General features: G+C 40.9%; 1 protein-coding gene across 3 annotated transcripts in view; it reads right to left on the bottom strand.

The window, feature by feature from the left end:
- The window catches only part of ADGRB3 (adhesion G protein-coupled receptor B3), a 706,322-nt gene that overhangs the window by 396,738 nt on the left and 290,835 nt on the right, over window positions 1-18,749 (bottom strand). For all 3 annotated transcript variants that reach the window (XM_090034594.1, XM_090034587.1, XM_090034599.1), the window contains 2 exons: window positions 10,967-11,068; window positions 10,381-10,487 (listed from right to left, as the gene is read on the bottom strand). In XM_090034594.1, coding sequence (XP_089890720.1) covers window positions 10,381-10,487; window positions 10,967-11,068 — 209 coding nt within the window. The remainder of the gene's footprint in view (window positions 1-10,380; window positions 10,488-10,966; window positions 11,069-18,749) is intronic.

The following is an 18,749-nucleotide window of genomic DNA, read 5'->3' as shown; positions in this document are numbered from 1 at the left end:
ACTCTCACCATTTTCACCTGGGGGATTTTGATGAAAATTGCTACCCCTGCAGTCCTATTTTCATGAGTACCTGACCACCACAAGAGCCCCCACCTCCACCTCCTCTTAAAGCTGTTGTCCCAGTTATCTGACAGGGCAGCCTGTGCTTTTTCAAGCACAAGATATCTGTGTTCATTTGGGCCAGGAAGAACTCCACCTCATCCCAGCACTTCCAACTAAAAACACTTCTCATATTCACTGATGCCACTTTTAAAACCATCACTGAAAATGCAGTTAAATAGTCCATCTTACACATCTGCATTGCTATTGATATTTGAGCTATACTCATCCTTTAAGGAGATTTCTGTTGCCTCCTCCAAATGTTTGATCCCTCATTTATCTAAAAAAAATCCCTCTGCTGCTTTACTGTTCTGCTTCTCCAACATCACTGCCATCCATTCACGGGTGGAATCAATGACTGATTGACCTCTGATTCCATCAGGGGTGGAATCAATCTTTAATAGTGAGGAGAAAGCCACCTCCTTCCTTGCCCCTACCTCCATATATCTTTGGCTTCTTCCCTTTTTTCACTTTTTTCTTCCTCTTTCCTGCCCATTTTGCTCTTTCTTCTACCTCATCCTCCAACTCTCCAACTTTCTTTGCTTTGCCATCCTGCTCCTATTCTCCCCCCTTTCTGGTTTCACTTCCCTCTTTGTTTCTTGCTCTCCCCTATATTTTCTGCACCTGTCTCTTTTCCCACCTTTTCCACCCCTTGAGCCACCTCTTCTATGTTAAACTTGAGGCTGTCCCACTATTCGTCCTCTTTGGGGGGCCCTTTCATCACTTCAGTCTCTTCTTCCCCTGTCTCTTTCCTTAGTTCCTTTTCTTGTGCTGCCTTTGGGGGTCTTGTTCTATTCACAAGGACTTGGGGCATGTCTGAAACACATACTCCTCCTCCCTGCACAAGTTACATTTCTTTTACCCCAGGACTCCCTTACCATGTGCACTTTCTCCCCACACGTAAAACTAATGGTATTAAGGCAGTAGAAAGCCAGGTGGCTTGCCTTCCCCACATCTGCTGCATGCTTTGCATTGCTCAAAGTAAATTATGTATCTGTAATGTATGCCCAGTGTAGTTACCAGGAGCAAATGCTGGACCTCCTCCTCTGTACACTGGATCTGTTTTCAGTACCACTCTTGTCCTCCATGCTCCTGTCCATATGCCTAAAACACCCCATATTTTCTTCACAAAATCTACCTACTCAATACATTTCTAACCATGGTTCCATGTCTTTGGTATTGTTAGATCTGTTAATGGCCTTGACTACTAATGATCTTAGCATCTTCATTCATTCCTTACAGAAAGATCCCATTAGGTTCTGGTAAGTAATTGCTCTTCTAGTCCATTCTTGTCCTGCATTCTTACAGTTCCCCTTTTCTCATTTACAGTTGTTGTTCAAGGTGGGGGGCTGTCTGTGAAAAAATCTCTTCCCCTTTCCTTCTTGCAGTCCCTAAACCCAAGCAATAACCCTTCAGTTGTTGGCCCCAGATAAAATTGTGTATTCAGAGAAGTCAGCTACAGGATATTCTTAGTAGTAGGATATGTACTCCTCTCACCAGATATCTATCAGAATTTGTGCAGAATCTTCCTTGTCACTAATCTACAAGCTGCTTGCAGTAGGAAAATCCCATATCAAACCCAAATGCAGTGATTAGCAGGACTCTGAGCAAATATGGAAGATACTCCAACTGGTCAACTAAGAAAGACATTTCTCTCCACTATATCAGGGTGCCAGTGAGTCATTGGCTCTGTCCCATATTCACCCATGGCCAATATCTGATGTTTTGAGGAAGATGGAAAAAAACAAACAAACCCAAACAACAGCAAAAACAAAAACTCTTATCAAACCAAAAATCCGCAGAATACATCTAACCAATTATTAATTAGGGAAAACATTTCTTTCTGACCCTGCAACTCAAGACTTGAATCACAAAATTTGATTATAAGAAGTGCCTTCATGGAAAGCTGGGTTAGAAGCACAGTGAGGACAGCTTAAGTAACTGTGTTCCTTTGTAGAAGAATCAAAAAGGAAAGTGGTATATAGTCTATGAGGTACATGCCATTCCTCTATTGATCATCAAGTTATTGATTTCAGCTGCTCTTCAAGCCACATGATTCCAGAGTGAAAAGAATAAAGGTTTATCACTTAGCAACCTCCAAAAAGAACTAAACTAATACTAGTACTAATTATACTCACTGGGTATGTGTGCATGTGCATTAAATCTGGGAGCAGTTTACTTGTGAGTAAAGATGTCCACATGTGTAGGGAAGTGGGAGCAGATTTGCTGTTAATGGCAGCAAACTGTTCCTGATTTCTAGGACCTTGCAATGGGCCCCTACTGCCACCAGAGGCATCTCTAAGCTGGCAGGGACCACTGATCTGGCTGGGGCTGGGACTTTGTACCCTGCCCCCATGGGGCTGCCTACCGCTGGGGCAGGTACAATGTTCACCCTGCCCTGCCAGCAGGAAGCTCCTGGCCCTGACTCCCTGATCAGGGGCAGGGAAGTTGAAAAGAGCTGCAGGGGAGGGGAAGGTTCTGGCCCTGATCCACCAGTGAGGCAGCTAGTTCACTGCAAGCTGTCCCACCAGTGGATCAGGGCAGGGGGATGGGACCTAGTCCCTCCCTGCAGCTCTTTCCAAGACCCATGCCTTGATCACTTGATTGGGGCACAGGGCTTGGAGCTGCCCCTGACTGGGACAGTTCCCAGTCCCTGCTCCACTAGTGAAGAGCAGGGGCTGGAGAACCTGTTCCCTGCTCAGCTCCGTAAGCATAGAGCTTGGTGGGGAAGATGGTGAGGAGCCTGTTCCCTGCTCAGCTCCATGAGCATGGAGCTGGGTGCAGAACAGGCTCCCCAGCCTGTTCCCCATCCAGCTCTGCACTCATAGAGCAGCAGGGAACAGGTTTCATAGGCTCCACCAGCAGGAAGCTCTTAGCTCAAGCCCTGTGACTGCAGAGGATATCCCGCCCTCCCACTCCATCATCATGATGGTGAAGCGGGAGCTGGGAGACAGAGATCTCCCAGTCCCAGCTCCCCAAACACAATCTCAGAGTGAGGGACTTGGAGCTCCCTGCTGCAAGGGCAGGGGGACATAGTCCCCTCCTGGGCTTTGGAGGTGAAGTTCCTGGCGGTAGGGAGAAATCTCCCACCCGCTGGTGGCTGGCTACATGAGCATTACTGCACAGTTAGTAATGGCAAATAAATTCACTATTTGCATTTTCAGGTACCAAATTTACTCATGATCAGCAAGGTTTACTGCTCAGTAAGCATGTGCACATGTAGATGAATATGCTCACAGTAAACTATGCTACTGCATGACAGCACATCTTATGTAGATGCACCCTGTAAGTATCAATTATTAGAGCTGACCAATAATTTTATAGCAGTTTATTTGATGGATCTTGGCACCTTTGTCCCTTAAATTATTCGGTAAATGAGTTTTTTCATATTACTCAACCAGCTGTATAAGCTGGTCAGACAGTACTTGTTGACCTATTTGATTATTATTTTGTTAGTAATGGACAAATTATTCACGAATAAATGGTTCTATTATTCAACCAGCTCTAATTATCATGCCCACTCTACAAATGGGATAATGCAAGCACAGACAGATTACTGATAATTCTAAAGAGGAGTTAATTGATGGGGCGTCACATGTAAAACACATTAACAGCAGGTTATAAGGAATATTGGTGTCATATGTTAAACTTAAAGTCTATTTATTTTACAGCCTACACTTAACTGTTTTTTCCCCTATAAATCTTCCTCAGTACCTTAGCCTGGGGAGTATTAGGCATCTGGATTTGTATAATGGCTGATCCACTTCCAATCCCTATACCGCATCCCTATAGAACCATAGGAGAATGTTCCATGTAACTCAGAGCACAGAATTCTTTGCATACTTTTGTCATAGGTTTCCTCTTATTTCTACAGATTTTGCTTTAGTTGGGATTTTCCTCACCCTCAGTGGGTGAAAGGAAGAACAATTCAATGCTGTAGAGAGAAAGGATAACACAGTGATTATTTAATTAGTCTCTATGTGCTTCTGTTCTTTGTCTTTAAAAAAATAAGATAGTAAAGTTGTGATGTCTCAAGCAGGTTGAGAAGATAAGTTTATTAAAGATCTTACACAGATACCACTATAATGGGGCTATATAAGTACCTTAAATAGATATTACAGTTCATACACTTAGATCATACAATTTTGCTGTGGCCATATGTCTTTGTTACCCCATTTGGGTCATCAGATATTCAGGGACATGTGTGGAATTTATCTGGACCTTTTGCAAGCTCCACATGCTTGGGAGAGCACTGCAGTGTGTACTGTGAAACAACCAAACATAATCTGTATAACAAATTTAGAGTTATGTGAGTATTTTTAACTACAGTAATCCTACTACCTTTTGCAAATAGATTTGCAAATGGCCTCTGAATTGAAAACTTCACACCCTATTACTGCACTTTATATAGAAAATGTACTTGCTGTTATTATAAATCATGGTCCAGGCTGGTTGACATGCAACTTCTAAGAGGTTTTTTTATGTCTACAGATGTGAGTAAAGGAGACATAAAAGGCCACAAATCTTTGTCTAAGACACAATGTAGGCTTTGAGTGAAAGTGCCTTCCAATCATTAGTGGCTAGAGCACCTCAGGGTCTCAAACCCTGTGACCTACGACCAATATCTAATTCAATATCAGCACCTGTAGAAGAGATTTGTTCAGCAAGGCAGACTTTTGAATACAATATTTTGAAATAGGGCTGGTTGTCCATGTTCTGGCTTGCAATTTACTGCTGGGACATCGCCCTGTGGATTCAGGATTTCATACTCCCCTGGGAAAGAGGAGCTAAGGATTCTGGCCCATGCTCTTAAACAACACTGGAAACAGAATTAATGCTCCCTCTTTTCCATAGGGTGTCCTCCTAACTAAGACACAGAGTCAGTCAATCTCTGTCTTGGAGACAGAGACTCTCAGGCCTTCCTAGAAAATAGCTTGGTGATTTTGGTACTTTCCTGGGAATTGGGAGCTGTGGGTTCACACCTCCTCAGGCTGAGGAGGTCTGAGGATCCAGGTGTTCCACTCTCGGGCAACAGTACCTGTAAGCTGTTGGGAACAAGATAGGGAGGCCTTTCTGTTTCTTTTCTGACTTAGGGCCAGATTCTATTCCATATATTAGGTGTGTAAATGAACGTTGGTGCATAAATGTGATCCTATTTCATACTGCTCAAGTGCCTGAAAAACTATTAATATAAAGGTAGATGGGTCCCCCTCCTTGCTTGTTTGCCTTAAGGGTAAAAGGACGGTGTGTTACAATAGTAGATGCATTCAAGGATGGAAAAGTAGATGCATTCAAGGATTTTCAGGGACCTAAACAGTATGGTATAGATTTGTAGGTAGGTGCCTAAATCTATTTACATGCCTAATAAGTAGAGGAATATCTAGTCCAAAAAACTGCCCAAGTGTTATTTAGATGTCTTAGAGGTGGAAAAGAATCTGGGGCTGTTGCATAATGCATGTGATTAATATGCATGTCACATACTGAATTTCAATTGGTTTAAATTTTTGCATAATGTGTGTGGGTTTTTTTTGTATGATTCAGAGCTTCTTGTTTTAAAGATATTCAACTCCACCTCAGATTTTGAGAATGCAGTTCACAGTATTTTAATATATAATATGCTTGCTTCTAATCAAAGCTGGTAAAATAATAATAGTAATAATAATAATAAGGAAGCACAATAAGACATTTAATTATATGACATCATCATATTTTAGCAGTTTCTTTATAAAAACCTATTTTAAGGAATGTTTAGCATGACATATATGTTGGAAACAAGCTTCCGCTTGCAGAAAGATGTACTGGATGACCTTATAGTTCTTTTTCCATCTCTATTGTTTATGATTCTCGAGCAGAGAGAGGTAGTTAGGTTAGTCAGAAGTCAGGCAGAAAGCAAGGTAGATTCATAGACTGCAAGGCCAGAAGGGACCTCAGAAGATCATCGGATCCAGCCCCCTGCACCAAGCAGGCTAGATAACTGGGGGTTAGGTGACCTTAGCAAGGTGACTGTTTAGTCTCCTCTTGAAGATTTCCAGGGTAGGTGATTACACCACCTCTGGTGGGAGCTTTAGTCCACAGTCTGGACACCCTGACTGTGAAGAAGTTTTTCCTAATGATGGGCCTGAATCGGTCTTCCAGGAGCTTGTGGCCATTAATCCTGGTTTTCCCTTCAGGTGCCCTGGTGAACTCTTGCTCACCGAGCCCTTGATGTACTCCCCTAGTGTAGCAGTAACCTGCTACCAGGTCCCCACTCAGCATTTTTTTCTTCAGGCTGAAGAGTCCCAGATCCCTCAGCTTTTCCTTGTATGGCTTGCCATGTAAGTTTCTGATCATAAGGGGGGCTCTTTTTTGGACTCTCGCAAGCTTGTCCATATCCTTGTTAAAGTGCGGTGCCCAGAACTGGATGCAGTACTCCAGCTGTGGTCTCACCAGTGCTGAGTTGAGTGGAAAAATCACTTCCTTGGTTTTGCTGGAGATGCATCGATTGATGCATGCCAGAGTATTATTTGCCCTACTGGCTACAGCATCTCGCTGCTGGCTCATACTCATACTGTGGTCTGTTATTAACCCCAGGTCCCTTTCATTTGTGGTGCTAGTTAGTTTGGTGCTGCCAAACCTGTAGGTGTGTAGGGGGTTGTTCGTCCTGAGGTAGAGCACATTACATGTCTTGACGTTGAACTTCATCAAATTCTGATCCGCCCAACTTGCTAGCCTGTCTAGGTCCACCTGTATCTGTAACCTATCTTCAAGTGTGACCACGCTTCCCCATAACTTGGTGTCATCTGCAAGCTTGGCAAGTGAGCTCTTCACCTCGATATCCAAATCATTAATAAAGATGTTGAAAAGTAATGGACCAAGCACTGAACCCTGTGGGACACCGCTGCTCACTTCTCACCAGCATGACACAGATCCATTCACTACAACTCTCTGGGTGCTATCTTGCAGCCAGTTTCTCACCCATCTGACTGTCTTGGAGTTAAACATTCAGTTTCACTCTGAGCAGCACCAAGTGTCAGACAGGTTGACAGTCCCTTGTGTGAAATTTCTAAGTGTAAAACAAATCTATTTGTCTCTTTTATTTGCGTGAGTGCAAACAAAACTAACATTTAGTTCAGCTGAGTGATTTTAATTTCTTGTGTAACTCTAAAAAGATTTAGTTATTTGGCAAAAGATTATTTCACAATCTGGTTAAACATTTTTAATATTTTGAAAATGGAAAAGTACACAGATGGATAAAAACTGATGCGGGGGAAGAAGTGTTGCGTTGTTCCACTATGTTTTTTTCTGCCCAAAAGGGCTTGCTAGGACTCTACTGTGCCTAACGTAGGCAGATAAATCTCTTTGTTTAGTAAAATGAAGAACTGTTTACTCCACGAGGAGTACCTAGTAATACTTTCAGCCCGTACTATCTCAGCAATCTGGGACTGAGTATTGAGCTGACTCTATGGCAATTAAGAATACATCTTCTGATATGTCCTGCATGATATAGGATTTAGGTGGAAGATGCTCAGGACTCTAGAAAGGATTAGAATAATTTCCAGACAGAAAGGTTGAACTCTTCTACAGCTCTTCAGAAAACATAAATGATGAGGTATCAAATATTCAATTCAACATAAAAACCTGAAAATATTGTAGGTGTTAACATTTTCTCTAAAAAAAAAAGATTTTGAAAAGCCTTCAGTTTGGCTGGGGAAAAGCCTTCTGGTTAGGGTTTAAAATACCATAATGGATTATCATATGTGGCTTTTCATTATATGGCCTGCTTCTCAGGTCAAGAGTACCAAGAAGATGGAAGACAGCATTCTGCAGAACCCTCTGCTGGTCAGTTAAAGCCATTACTTATGCAGGGTTTTTATTTTTCCAACATAAGAGCATGTTTGTACAGGGAGTCTTTTGATGTATTATATCAGAAAAGAAAGTTTGTCGATGGGTGAGAAGACCCTTTTCAGAGTGAAAGTGCTAGCTCTTATTCACAAACATTTAATACTTAATTTCAGTTGAAACAATCCAGTTTCTGTATGTGTAACTTACTGCAACATTCTAGATTCTGTTTTGTGGCTATTCTGTTTTGCCTTTTCTCGAGAACTTGGGTTCGGTGAATTCTCACAAGCAGTGGGTGATTTAGCATGTATAGAAGTTTGAAACACCAAGAGCTGCATTTGGAGATGTAGTTGTATTCTTCAGCTGCTAAATGTATATACACCATCTCAGTACTCATGTGGACTTTTAAACAAAACCCCCCCAAAAAACAAACAAAACATTTAAAACTCGAGAAGTGAAATTCTGGCCTCATCAAAGCCGATGTCAAAACTCCCACTGGAAACTGGATTTCACCCCAACAATCAGAGAAATCACCAATATAAAAATTCTGAATTAGTATTTTTTTGATCTGGTTTATAAGACAAATGCCATTGTGAATATTATTAAAATTGTGTATTTACAACCCATGGTATTGATATTAATTGTGGTATTTAAATAATTCCATATTTTAAGTAGAGGCAATGGAAAAAAAAACTGTTATTACTGCCCATTTTAAATGGAATCCACAATTAACACTGTCTGTACTACAGAGACAGCGGAATAAAACTTCTAAATGAATAATACTAAATAGTTTTCTTTGCTCTCTAAGTGAAAGATAAAGGTACATAGCAACACCCAGTGGGGCACTTGCAGGAGTCCAAGAGTGTTTGTAGATGTACTGTGGGAGTGGGCAGACAAGGGGTGCTTTAATTAGAGCAGCTCTGTTTAAAGCATCCAGAACACCATGTGGATCAGCATCCCTGCACTGAAAAATGGTGGTGAGGTCCCTTTAACTAAAGCTTGTTGAATGAGCTTTAGTTGAAGTGCCCACACCACCATTTTTCAGTTCAGGAACGTTGAAACATGTGACACTGGAGTCTGCTGGAGCACGGTAACTACCACGCTCCAGCAGACTCAAGAACTCGAGTCTGCTTCGATGTGTTATAATTACAGTGTATCAGAACAGCCTTGCTGCACTTGTACAGACACCCCAAGAATCTTTCTGTGTTAGGGAGAATCATTTAGGAATTTTCTTGTTGTCTAAATTGAAATATAATACTTTCACTGGCTTACTCTGAAGCTTCATCCTTTGCCTCAGTTAGACTAGAATCTAATGAAACAGAAAGGCAGCTCAGGGGGAATACATCACAGTCTCTTCCATATGAAAAACTAGATTTCAGGAATTACAGTCACATTCCTATTTTTCAAGCCACTGAAAATTAAGCATGTCAGAGATGTAATGATGTGCACAGGGCTCCAGGGAAGCTGCCACCCCCAGGAGCAATGGTGAGTTTTGGTTGCATCACCTGTGCAATTGTGTGACCACTTTTTTGTTACCCCCATCCAGGTCAGTACTGAGGCATCTGTCCCACTTGTCATACCCTATTCACGCCACTGATGCATGTTACCATATGTGTTGTGCTTGACTGAGAGACTGGGAAGCTGTCCAATACACAGCTGTATTAGTGTTCTACAGAACGATTAATTGAGCAGCATTAATGGTAGCCCTTAGAAGCAGAGGGGGAGTAATAAAAATGTCAGAAAAATATATCTTGAAAGGAAAAAAAAAATCACTGCCCATTAGAACGTTGGAGTCAGCTGTGCCAGATGTTAGGATGACCTGGAGAGGCATGGACTGGCAGAAAGGAAATTTAACAAGTATATTTACAAGAGCATTATTAACATATTTGCACCTATATTCTGTCAAGAAAACTTTCTCTAGGTCTATTTGAAATGCGTGAAATAATTCTCCTGCCTTTTATTTTCTTCACAATCCAAAGCAGTAGCTTTACCCTTTAATCATTCTTCCTTTTATTTCACCTAAAAGTGATGTTGATAATTTGATAGCAAGAAAAGGTATCAGGATCCCTGATTTGCCAGTGTGTAGTTAAAAGATTTTAAGAATTATAAAATTACTTTAGTAGGTCACACTTATAATAATTCTCATTTTCTAATAAGCCAAAATATGTGTCTTGCCCCCTGACACCTATAAAAAGTTTACACAGTGAACAGTAAAAAAGGGAGCCTGCATCATTCTTTTCACTGCAACAGTACGACAAAAGGCTCTTTCATTCAAACAGCAACAAAATATACCAGATCAATATATATCTACATATAGGATACAAATTATGCTTTCTGAGGTCCATTTTCCCCCCTGTTATTTCTCATGAGAAGTCTGACCAGAGAGTAAATAGGTAAGTTCTTTAATGCTGATGATTAGCAAAAAATAAACAGAGCAAGTACTAAAGCTGGCTTTGCACCTACTGAATGCTGCAAGTGTCTGTACTCATTTGATATGCATCTAGCAAAACTTGGATGCTCCCAGAAGGCCACTCCATGAACACTGAGAGAGCAGCGTCTGCTAGTGGTGCCTGTGAGTTACAAAGAACAGAGAAAATATTTATATAACTGAGAACAATCAGAAAGAATGAAGGATACATAGACTGACTTCTACATTCTTTCAAGTACACAGAAAAATAGATTCATGCAAATAAGCAGCAGCAGCATTCACAAGGCAATACACATTTCTGTAACACATTTTGTCATTCATTCATATAATTAGCTTGTAGGATTCTTTTTTATTTAAAAGAGCTTTCTGCTTTGCTCTATTTTCAGCAAAGTGCCTGTTACATCTGTCAATTAATTTCTATTCCTATGTATATATTTATACGTAGTATACTTTACGTACATGTATCTTGTTTGCATGCATAAGTGTATGTGCATGTGTCTATACGTGTGTGCTGCTGTATCTAGGCAATTATTAAACACTTCTGAATGTGGATGGAAGGACAATAGCAATAAAGCTATTTTTTCTCTTTCGTCAGCATAAATAATAAATGTAACACTGTACCTGTGGCATTGAGAGGACATCGATTGAATGCCATGTCCCCAGCTGGGGTCCTTTTCCACACCATTGACATCAAATAATCTTCAGGACATATTTCATAGGGTGCTGTGATTTAAAAATGAAAATTTGAATATAGGCTTTTGTACATTTCAATATAGGCTTTTGTAAATGTATATACTGTATATCAGGGGAAAATACATCTTTGCCCTTAATCCTGTTCTCTCTGTGAAATGCTCAATGTTTTCTTCAGGGGTTCATTTTACCATGACAGTGCATGAATGTAAGAATCCCTTTGATTTCTTTAGAGGCTCTCTTCCTGCTGAGCTTTCATTTTAATCTGCTGCATTTATTCCCCTCTCACATGCACATACACTCTACTATACCACTTTTCATCAACAACTCCAAACCTTAACTACAAATTAATATTACTTAACAGACTTGAAATACGAAGAAAATCATTTAAGATTTTGAGGTTTCTAAAACGTTGAAACACTTAAAACAATCTGCTTGACACACAATACATTTACATAACATGTAACTCATTACAAGATTTCATTCACTTTGTATGTTGATGTAAATTACACCACGATCTGAAGTGGACAGACAACCAAATGTTTCAGTGTTTGCTTTTGCACTAAGCGCTGTTATAATGTCCTCCCATTAGGTGGCAAGGAGCATGTAACAGCCTAGTTACCTACAGCAGACAGACAGTTTAGAATAGCTCTGGGTACACAACACTTCCTCCAGTGTAACTTACACTGATTTTACTCTGATTTTTCCTGGGGCAATTCTATACTGGATGTTATACCAGTAAGTTATACCAGCGTCGGCTTCTACACTTTGTTCTTTGTTACACTAGTGTAACGGTTGGTTACATTGGTGTAAAAGTGCTGTGAGTTTAAGCCCCTGAAGCCATTCCTCAATCATTAAAAGTAATAAGCACATCGATTTTGAAGATATCGGGGAAACAAAAGAATAAGTTGCTTCTTTTGAAATGTGTTTCATTGTGACTGGGTTATTAACAAGTGAGGTCAGTACTGTAAAATACAGTGGCTATAAGCCAAAATGACCTTTTTACTGATTATCACAATGTTTTTTAAGGAAGGGACATTTTTCACATTCCCATGGTAACAGATTCAATGGGCATACACGGAAGCAGGAAAAGAAAGCTGTATTTCTCTTGTTTCATGTTTCTTTTGTATATACTCAGGATTACTAAATTCTTTCTGTTGTTCACTAGTTTTAGTGTAGTTTCCCAGCACGTTATTTTATTAAACGAAGCAGCAAACATCATAACAGATATCTCTGGTAACTTGAGCCGATATGAAACATCAGCAGCTGAAATCTAGATCACTTAAACAGCTCCAAAAAACCCTGAGACTATTTTCCTTTCATTATTATTTGCATTACTATAGAAATTGGTTCTATATGCTGAAGGTATACAAAATAAGAGGTAGTCCCTTCCTCAAAGCAGTTACATGACAAACCACAGGGTCAGCAAAAATAGGTATTATCACCATTTTACATACGTGGATGAATATAAAAGGATTAAGTAACTCATCTTTAGTTACATAGGAACATTAGGATGAAGAGAGAATTGAACCCAGACCTTCTAAATACTGTTCTACTACTTCACCTATACAACTGTCCTTCCTTTCCCTTTACTTCTACTGACAAAGCAATGAAGTAGGTAATGAAACTGTGCAGACTTCTGCATCAAGTACTCAACTCTGTAGCTGAAAAAGAGTTCCTTGCAGATGGCTCAGCAATACTAATATGAATCACAGTCCTTCAGAAAAATTGCTTGCTAAATTTGCTTCAGCATCATCATTCCTGAATTGTGAGTCAAAACAGTTGATGAAGCTAGAGAAGAAAGAATATCCTTAATGGCAAAACCTTAAGCAAGCAAGCTGTTTTACTTATGTAGAATGCTAATTTGCTTCAGATAAAGAAGTCTAAAAGTAAGCACAGGAGTCCACTCTTTTAATGGGGAAGGCAAAGGATGCATGATGACAAATGGGGAGAATCTGGTGACATGAGCCAGTGCAATTACTGTCATACTAGGACCTTGTAAAAAATAAAGTATTGGTCTGTGGGCTGTAAAGACTGACATAGCTAACTTGGGGGATGACTCATAACTGAATGTCTTCTTCTCAGGGGGTCCTCCCTCAGCGTTTGCTACATAATACTTAATTTGACTTTGCATGACTGTCTCACTCCATCTCCATTCATCACTCAAAAAAAAGCTCAGCTGTAATCAGAGAGAACATTTGTTTTGTTGTTTTCAAGACCTTTTAATATAAAATATATATCATATAAACTATATAGAGTAATCTGTTTGCTATTTAAATAGGGTAAATTCAAGCTAGTTTTAAAACCATTTTCTTAACTCTTGTCAGGATAAAACTGAATGTTATGTTTTATTGAGAAGTAGCATGACAGGATAAAACAGTTTATATTTTGGATTATTTTTACTCGATGCACTACTGGCTACGGGCAAGTTTGACTAGGGTGGGCTCATGCTTCAAGCAGTCGTTAGAAACGTCTTGGGTGCTTATTGAATGTGTCTGGCTCATGTGCTTTGGTTAAACTGACAGCCTGATTTGGGGTCAAGAAGAAACTTTTTCTCCAGGCTAGATTACTTTCCTTTGTATGGCCCTCTTCCTAGGATCGTCAGAGCATATTTGAATTTGGCTAGTTTTCTGATACTGTAGTAGGAAGGTATTGATGATGCCCTTCTTTCCCCTGCTCATTACCTTTGGCATGTGGTTTACTGTGCCTGTCATGTAAAAGAGGGGTCAGAGTGGATAGTCCTGTTCATCTTTTAGACCAAAGGCTGCTTGGGAATGTAGATTAGACTCCATGGCCTGGAAGGTCCTTTCTAAAGCTTAAAGCTATATTCTTATGCTATTTCAATACATAGAAAAACTGTCAGACTACATTCTGGGTCCCCAGTGTTTTTGGCTGATAGAGTTTTATGGAAAATCCCCAGTCTGAGATTAAGGGATGTTTATTCTCCAAAAGTTAATTCTTTATAGAGGGTGGCTAAACTATTCTGCTTGGAACCAGGGACCTTGTGTGGTGATGTTTAGATTGTAGGTGGGTGCTTATGAATTTTCTGTTCCTTTCCTGAAGGCTCCCCAGAGTAATGAGGATGCAACAATGAGATGACAAAGCTTGTGGAAAGATGGGAGTTCTGTTTGTGCACAGTATAAACCTGATATTTAAGCTTGCATTTAGAAGACTAAATAAACTACCAGTGAATCAAGAATGGCCCCAGTCCTTGTGGGTATGAAAGGTTTCATTTGTACTCTCTCAGTGGAGATCTTCAAGAGTGGTTTGCATTTCTTTGGCAAGCCAAAGTCCTGTAATCATGAAGGGAGCCTCATTATGATTGCCAATGCCATGAACTGAGAGGTGGTATATCTCTGGCTCCTTTCAGGGCCCTGCTAGCTACCAGCTGACCTTCTAAGGCCAGCAACACAGGATTTCCTTTCATTCCAAAGAAAGGGCACCTTCCAGGCCTGCAATCCATTTGTATACTCCAAAACTGCAATATGCTAAGAGTACCTGGAAGTTCACAATCCCAAACTGCGTATCTGCTGATGAATATAACTTTTTCTCAAACTGGTTCAATTTCATGACCTCCCTGTCCTTAAAATGTTTTGCTTTCTTTTTACAGATGAAAGCATGAGTGAAGATGGCTATAAATAAAGGTATTTCATCCCTCCCTAGAGGGAACTTGGTAATAATTTTCACCCTGCTTAGCTGACCAAGGATAAGATGCTGTTATTTGCCAAACTAGCTGTATGGAGTCCATAACCTTGTTAATCAGTGATATCATCAGCCAGCATAAAAACATAAGAAATGCCATACTGGGCACATCTATACATGTGCTTTAATGAGCAGTAGACTTTTTTACTAAACATTAAAGCTTTACATAAAAGCCATGACATTATGCTACTGTGCAGTAAAATAGTCTACTGCACATTAGGTATCACTAAAAAAAGCATGCAAATGCAGTACTGTGCAATAGCACAGCCTAATGCGTATTAATTTAGTACCTCCAATGGGAAGTACTAAATTTAATGCACATTAGAAAAGGAGCATTCATAAACATGTAGGCACACCCACCAGGTTAGATCAATGGCCCATCTAGACTAGTATCCTATCTCTAACAGTGGCAGAGTTGGATGCTATAAAGGGAGAACACTAAACCAGATACCTCTAGAGTGATCTATTCCCTATTCAGTACTCTCTCCAGCATCCACCATTTATTGGGTTACAGATGTCAGAGAAAATATCTCCAACCATTTAGTTCAAGGATTGTTCCCCCTTTCAGACATGTCCTCTGAAGAAATTTTACATGCCTGATGAATTCATGTCATTAAGGCCTCCATTAGCCTCAGGTGTGCAGGAAAGAACAGGAAGAAACATCAGTGGTGCAGAAGGTTATGGAGAAAGTTCTCTCAGAGATAAGGTAGCAGATAGCTCACAATGTTCCAGAGCATTTTAAGTGTCCTCCTAATAGATTAAAGCCGAGTGAGTGTTGGGTGGATTAAAGTGAAGTCATCCTCTGAAAAATTACACTTCCAACTCAAAAAAAAAATCAAAAAAATAAAAAGGACAATCAACTCTTTGAGACACTGAGGACAATTAGGACAAAAGGGTCTTGCCCAGTATGATGGTACCTCATGATACAGCACAGTAATGAGATGGAGGAAAGGCATGTCAAAAAATGTGCCAAGGCACAGTCCAATGGCTCATCTTGGCATCTTCTTCCCAGGCTTACAAAAAGAGGTGGAAATAAGATAAAGGAATCATAAAAAAATAAAAAAGCATAAACAGGTAGTTAGTGCAAAATTCCTCAAGGAATAAAGTTTGGTACCAGTATAAAAAATAATGTGCTTCATCTCCAACCAGGCAGTTGGAAGGAATTGAGAAGCCCACAGTATGTACTGCACTTTATTCCCTCTGTGTGGGCCACAAACTAAGATCAAACCACAGGAGCATAAGGGATATCTGCAGTGAGACTATGTTGACAACTGGCTCAAAGGAACACTACTTCTTTTCAACCTAAGACTGAGATTTGGGTACATAATCCATCATAAGCACAGTATGGTGATAAGAAGAAATTTGGCAAACCTACTGTCTCACACACTACATTCTTCACTTAAACTGCCCAATTCAAGTCCAAATCCTGACTTCTGGATATAACCTTCTTGGCAGTTCTTCACAGATGAAGGTATTAGGAAGGTAACTGCCCATACCAGTAGCAGGCCCCCTGGCAACTGATTGCAGAGAGGCTGAAATTCTGCTGCAATGGTTATAGGTTTATGGAGGATTGCTGCTAGATGAGGATGTATCTTTCCTCCTTCTCCTCAATTGTGGCTCTGTACTGACATTCAAAGATGAATGTTGCCTTTTTCATTTGGAGTTTCCAGGCAGCACAATCTGCAGCCTGTTTCCCACAGTTTGAAGAAGACCTACAGGCAGAAAAGGACTTCTTCAGGGTGTTCTTAAAGCACTTACTTGGTGTCCCTCTGTCATGTTTCCCAGTCATCAGTTCCCCATACAGCACAGCCTTTGGTAGGTGGTTGTTATCCATCTGGGCCACATGGCCTGCCCACTGCAACTGAGTCTGGAGGAGAATCACCTCAATGCTGGTGGTATTGGCTCTTTGTAGCACCTCCATATTGGTGACACAATTCTACCAGCAGATCTTGAGAATGGTGTGGAGGCAGCAATGATGAAAGTGTTCAAGAGGTGTACGTGGCAGGGATATAAGACCCATGACTCAGCACTATACAGTATGGTGAAGATAAAAACAGCTCTGTACACCTTAATTTTAATCTATGCCCATAGGCTGTGACTGTTTTAGACCTAAATGACGAGTCTGTTGAAGGCACTACTGGCTTTTGAGAACCTGTTGTCTATCTCCTTGTAAATTGTGGCATCATATGAGATGACACTCTCTGGGTAGGTGAGCTGCTTGACAGTTCCTTTGATAGTCATCTTCGGTGGCACATAATCTTGGTATGGAGCTGGCAGATGAAGAACTCCAGTCTTCTTCACGATGATGGTGAGCCCAAAGTGTTGTGCTGCAGTAGCAAAGCAAGTAGTCATGTCCTGGAGATTGTGTTGGGTGTGGGCCACCAGGTCACAGTCATCTGCAAACAGAAGTTCCTTTGTGTAGGCCTGCAGCCATATGAGGTTGAAGAGGTTTCCATATGCCCAGAAGTGGGCATCCTTACCTTCCCCACGATTGTCCAATGCTTGTTGCAGCATCATGATGAAGAAAATGGTGAATAAGGTAGAGATGAGTACACAGCTTTGCCTAACTCCATCAGGAGTTAAGATCAGGAACAGACCTGAGAGGCTGTTGTTGTGCTTGACTTGTCCATGCTGACTCCATGGAGTTGCTTAAAGATGGTGAGGAACTTAGGTGAGCACACAAATTTCTTGAGAATCTTCCAAAGGCCATCTCGCCTTACCATGTCAAATGCCTTCATGAGGTCAATGAAAGTGATGTACAGACCCTTGTCCTACTCCCAGCACTTTTCCTGGATTTTTCTGAGCACAAATACCATATCTACTGTGCCCCTGTTTGCTCTGAATCCACATTGGCTTTCCAGGAGGACTTCTGCTATGGCAGGCACTAGCCTGTAGAAAAGGATTCTAGCTAGAATCTTCCTAGTGATCGACAGAAGGGTGATCCTTTGGTAGATGGAACAGTTTGATATGTCACTTTTATTCTTATACAGGGTAACGATTACAGCATCATGCAGATCCAGTGAAATTTTCCCTGGTCCCAGCAGGCTATGCAGAGTTCTTGGAGCTTGGAGCATAGAGCAGTCCCACCATATTTCAGGGCTTGAGTTGCTTAATTCAGTTGATGACAGACTCAGGTACAGTGAGTTCAGTGCTAAATAGAGTTTGAAAGTGCTCAGTCACAGTCTTCATCAATGTATAAAGTCCATCCATCAGAGCTCCTCAGTGGACTTTGGATCAGGAAGGTGGGACCATAGGCAGATTTCAGTGCTTCGTAAAAGATTCTGGTGTCTTCATTGTTACCGTACAGTTGCGTTCTTTCTGCAAGAGTAATCCACCATTTGTTTTGGATATCACGCAATTTCCAGTGAAGGGTGTTTCATGCCTGGTGGTAAGCCACCTTTCTGTCTTGGCTAGTTGGCTGTGCTAGAAGAGATTGATGACTAGTCCTCTTTTTTGTGAGCAAGGCTTGGATGTCTTTGTCATTTTCATCAAAACAGTCCCAGTTTCTCTTGATACAGAGCTCAACAGTCTCCTTGGTGGTCTCCAGGACTATTGACTTAATGTGTTCCCAGAGTCCATCAGGTGAGGTATCTGCAGTATGGACTTGGCTTTCAAGATTAGACTGAAGTGTTTTTTGAATTTTTTGTTGGCAAGATTAGTTCTATAGCTTGGAAATATCAAATTTCTCTGGTGGGTTGTCTCTGTGCTTAGGCTGAGGCTTGAAGTGGAAGGATCATAGTCACAGTATGGATGATCACTTACCAACAGTCAGTGTAGAGCTACAGAGACTGGATATCTATAAGTCAGCAGAACTGGATGAACTCCATCTGAGAGTGCTGAATGAACTAGCCAAGGTCATTGCAGGACCACTAGCAAACCTCTTTGAAAATCTGTGACACTCAGGAGAGGTCCCAGAAGACTGGAAGAGGACCAGTGTTGTGCCCATCTTCAAGAAGGAGTGGAGAGAGGACCCAGGGAACTACATGCCAATCAGCCTGACCTCAATCCCAGG

Source organism: Crocodylus siamensis, chromosome 1, assembly GCF_052110815.1.
Source record: "Crocodylus siamensis isolate JL-2025a chromosome 1, ASM5211081v1, whole genome shotgun sequence".
Taxonomy (NCBI): Eukaryota; Metazoa; Chordata; order Crocodylia; family Crocodylidae; genus Crocodylus; species Crocodylus siamensis.
The sequence above is the reverse complement of the archived record's forward strand: the minus strand, read 5'-3'. Positions and strand labels throughout refer to the sequence as shown.